A 3,097-nucleotide genomic window follows, 5' to 3' on the forward strand; every position below is an offset into this window, starting at 1 on the left:
TAATCTTGCAATTACTATATCTTTTTTTTTTTTTTACTAAAACAGCAGTGGAGCCTGTGGGGTGAACTTAAGGTGAGAGTTTGCATAACAGTGCGATTTAATGTAATAGTTCACACAACAGATGACAATATAAAATTAGATGGATAAGATGATAATAAACATTGCTTTTATTGAATTTATATAGCTGTTTAAAAAGCCTTATTCCACTTAAATACAAATTAAAAAGATTAAAATCAAGGAAATATTTTAACCTGGGCTAAAGTTCATTAATAGTTGTTGTTAAATAATTATTCCATCATAAATGCACATTTTAAAAGTAAGGAAAACATGTATTAAATATAAAAAATGTGACCTAAAACACATAAAGTGTACTAAAATAATATTGCACAGAAATGGAACTTAAGCTAGGCTACCATTAGCATCTTGCTAGCTAGCATAGCAGCTAACGAGCTACAGCAGGTGTTTGTTGTGAGCAAAAGCAGGCTAAACACTGATTAAATATCAGACTTACATTCATCAGCTGGACTCCAAAGTGAATTATAAAGTTGCTCCGTCACTGTCCGACGCAGGTTAGGAAGGAAAATGTTTGCTAACAAAAACATTTAGCCAAAATAAAAAAATCATGCTAGCCGCTAAATTAGCTTTTCTTCTTCTTTTATTTTAATGGTGATGTACAAACCAACGTTTAAAAGGTGCTTACCGCCACCTACCGTAACTTCAAGACGATGCTATATTCTAGAAATTAATGTGTAATATTTAAATAAACCCCTTTGAACCTGAAGCAGTTTTTCCCCCAATGTCTAACAATCCTTTAATACTCCCTTCCTCTTGTTATCAACCTATTCTTCAGTATTTCTCTTTCTGTAGTGAATCTTTTACAACCTAGTAACACATGTTCAACTAAATAAGTTCACTTAGAAAAACTGATTATAACCAAATATTGTTGGCCATTCTCGTGTTCTTACTATACAGCATAAGGCAGCTAATAACATTTGTCAGGAAAGGTTCAAAAGTCTCTTTTTCCCCTGTTTTTTCTCAGAGAAAACCCATGACAACAATAACTGACTTTCTTTAGACGGAGGACACTCTGAAACAACTATGGTGGGGTTTCAAACCTACAATCAAATGCTCACGTTTGGCTCCATATTAGTATGTGCCTCTACTATACTATGACGTGTGTCCATGCAAACGTATGAAAAAGTGAAGTCCAGAGAAAAAAGTAAAAAATGAGACAAAAGTGAACTTTGGAGAAAAAAAGAGAAATGTTGAAGAAAAAAAGGAAATTATTTGAAAAAAGTGAAAATCTGGGAACAAGTTACTGGCCGGCTCTGTTGGGATTGGTCAGCCACTTAGAGATGTCCCGCCTCTTAGCCTATCACGTACGCTCATCATGTGCCTTTTCTTTTACCAGACGATTTCGGATTGACAGCGCGGAGGACCAATCAAAACCTTCTGTTCATGCTACGCACGAAGTAAACAAACTCTTATCCAGGAAGTAACTGAGCTCTTTAACTGTCGGCAGGTAAATGATTCGGTTGTGGCTCTGCGGCACTAAAACTACCCGGGTTAAACTGTCGGTTTTATCTCGTAGAAACATGTCGGTACCGTCCGGTGGGAGTGACGGTAACAGCAACCGGTCTATTCACTCGGACAGTGTCTCGGAGGTACACAACATCCCGATGCGCGTCATCATCCGACCCATCCCTCCGCAGCTGGACGAGCAGAAGGTCCAGAGTCTGGTGGAGACCCTACAGGTAAACACCTTTATATTAAATATACAGGTGGAGGAAGTACTCAGATCTGGTACTTAGTAGAAGTAGAAGTACTCAGATATTGTACTTACTACAAGTAGCCTAAAGTACTCAGATCTGGTACTTGAGTACAAGTAGCCTAAAGTACTCAGATCTGGTACTTGAGTAAAATATGAAGTACTCAGATCTGGTACTTGTAACAGAGTATTGCTACACTCTGCACATTACATACACAGCATTAGATTTTGAAGTTGTAGTTATTGAGTTAGGTCCAATTCATCTACCTAATCATTATTTAAGGTGCCTCCACAGTTGTTCCACCTCTACCAGCATGATCATTATAATAATTGTTTTAATATATGTTGGAGAGAAGCTCCCCCTGGAGGAACACAGGGATTTTAGCCGTTGCAGACCATTTACACACAACACCTATAGAACTACAGGGACTCTTTAAAGTGCAATTAGCTCATCATTTGTTCTTATTTAGACTTGCAAAATCGTGTACTTTCCGATTGTGGTATTAAAATGCTACCTTCATCTCTGCCTTTGTTCTTACTTGTGTGTAATGTTCAGCCTCTCATTCATACCGTAGCCTTTGTACTGTGTCAGTTCTGTGTATCGTTTATATATGTTGTAATGTGACAGACCTCTCTCTGTCCTCCAGCAGACGGCAGACCTCAGCGTTGTTCCTCCCATCGACGTGCTGTGGATCAGAGGCAGGGAGGGGGGGGACTACTTTTACTCGTTCGGAGGCTGTCACCGTTTTGCTGCCTATCAGAGGCTGAAGCTGGACACCATCCCCGCAAAACTCATCAAATCCAACGTCTCTGACCTCAGCACCTACCTGGGAGCCTCCACACCTGACCTGAGATGACCTGAGAGGGAAAGAGTACACACATCCTTTACTCAAGTAGAAGTAAAGATACTCGTGTTTAAAATACTCTGGTGAAAGTAGAATTACTGACTATACTTCTTTACTCAAGTCAAAGTAAAGAGGGCTTTGAAATGTACTTCAGTAAAAAGTACCCATAACTAGCAGCTGTTTTAAAGAGTACCTGACCTCCCTTTATATTAATAGAACAATAATGTCATTGTTAGCTAATGAATGTTTCCATGCTGAACAACGGCAACATGACAACGTTTTCATTGGTCCCTCTCCTTTAGAGAAGATGGACCAATCACACATTCAAACTAAAGGAACCAGCCTGTTTGGAAAATGTGAGAAGTAGAAAGTACAGGTATTTGAGTTCAACATGTAAGAAGTAGAAAGTACAGGTATTTGTGTTCAAAATGTAAGAAGTCAAAGTAAAAAGTGGTCAGAAAAATAAGTAGTGGAGTAAAGTACT

At 38.6% G+C, this 3,097-nt stretch overlaps 1 protein-coding gene across 2 annotated transcripts; it reads left to right on the forward strand.

The window, feature by feature from the left end:
• The first annotated feature begins 1,489 nt into the window (after positions 1 to 1,489).
• Positions 1,490 to 2,709, forward strand: srxn1 (sulfiredoxin 1 homolog (S. cerevisiae)). 2 transcript variants are annotated; one of them, XM_010769453.1, is made up of 2 exons: positions 1,490 to 1,754; positions 2,416 to 2,709. In XM_010769453.1, exons 1-2 carry the CDS (start codon positions 1,527 to 1,529, stop codon positions 2,623 to 2,625), a joined length of 438 nt encoding a protein of 145 aa, XP_010767755.1. In that variant the 5' UTR covers positions 1,490 to 1,526; the 3' UTR covers positions 2,626 to 2,709. The 2 variants fall into 2 exon arrangements, with proteins under 2 accessions (XP_010767755.1, XP_010767756.1); XM_010769454.1 differs by having other exon boundaries at positions 2,419 to 2,709.
• Positions 2,710 to 3,097: the final 388 nt, after the last annotated feature.

The sequence above is a fragment of the Notothenia coriiceps genome, unplaced genomic scaffold, assembly GCF_000735185.1.
Source record: "Notothenia coriiceps isolate Sejong01 unplaced genomic scaffold, NC01 NC01_scaffold00007346, whole genome shotgun sequence".
Taxonomy (NCBI): Eukaryota; Metazoa; Chordata; class Actinopteri; order Perciformes; family Nototheniidae; genus Notothenia; species Notothenia coriiceps.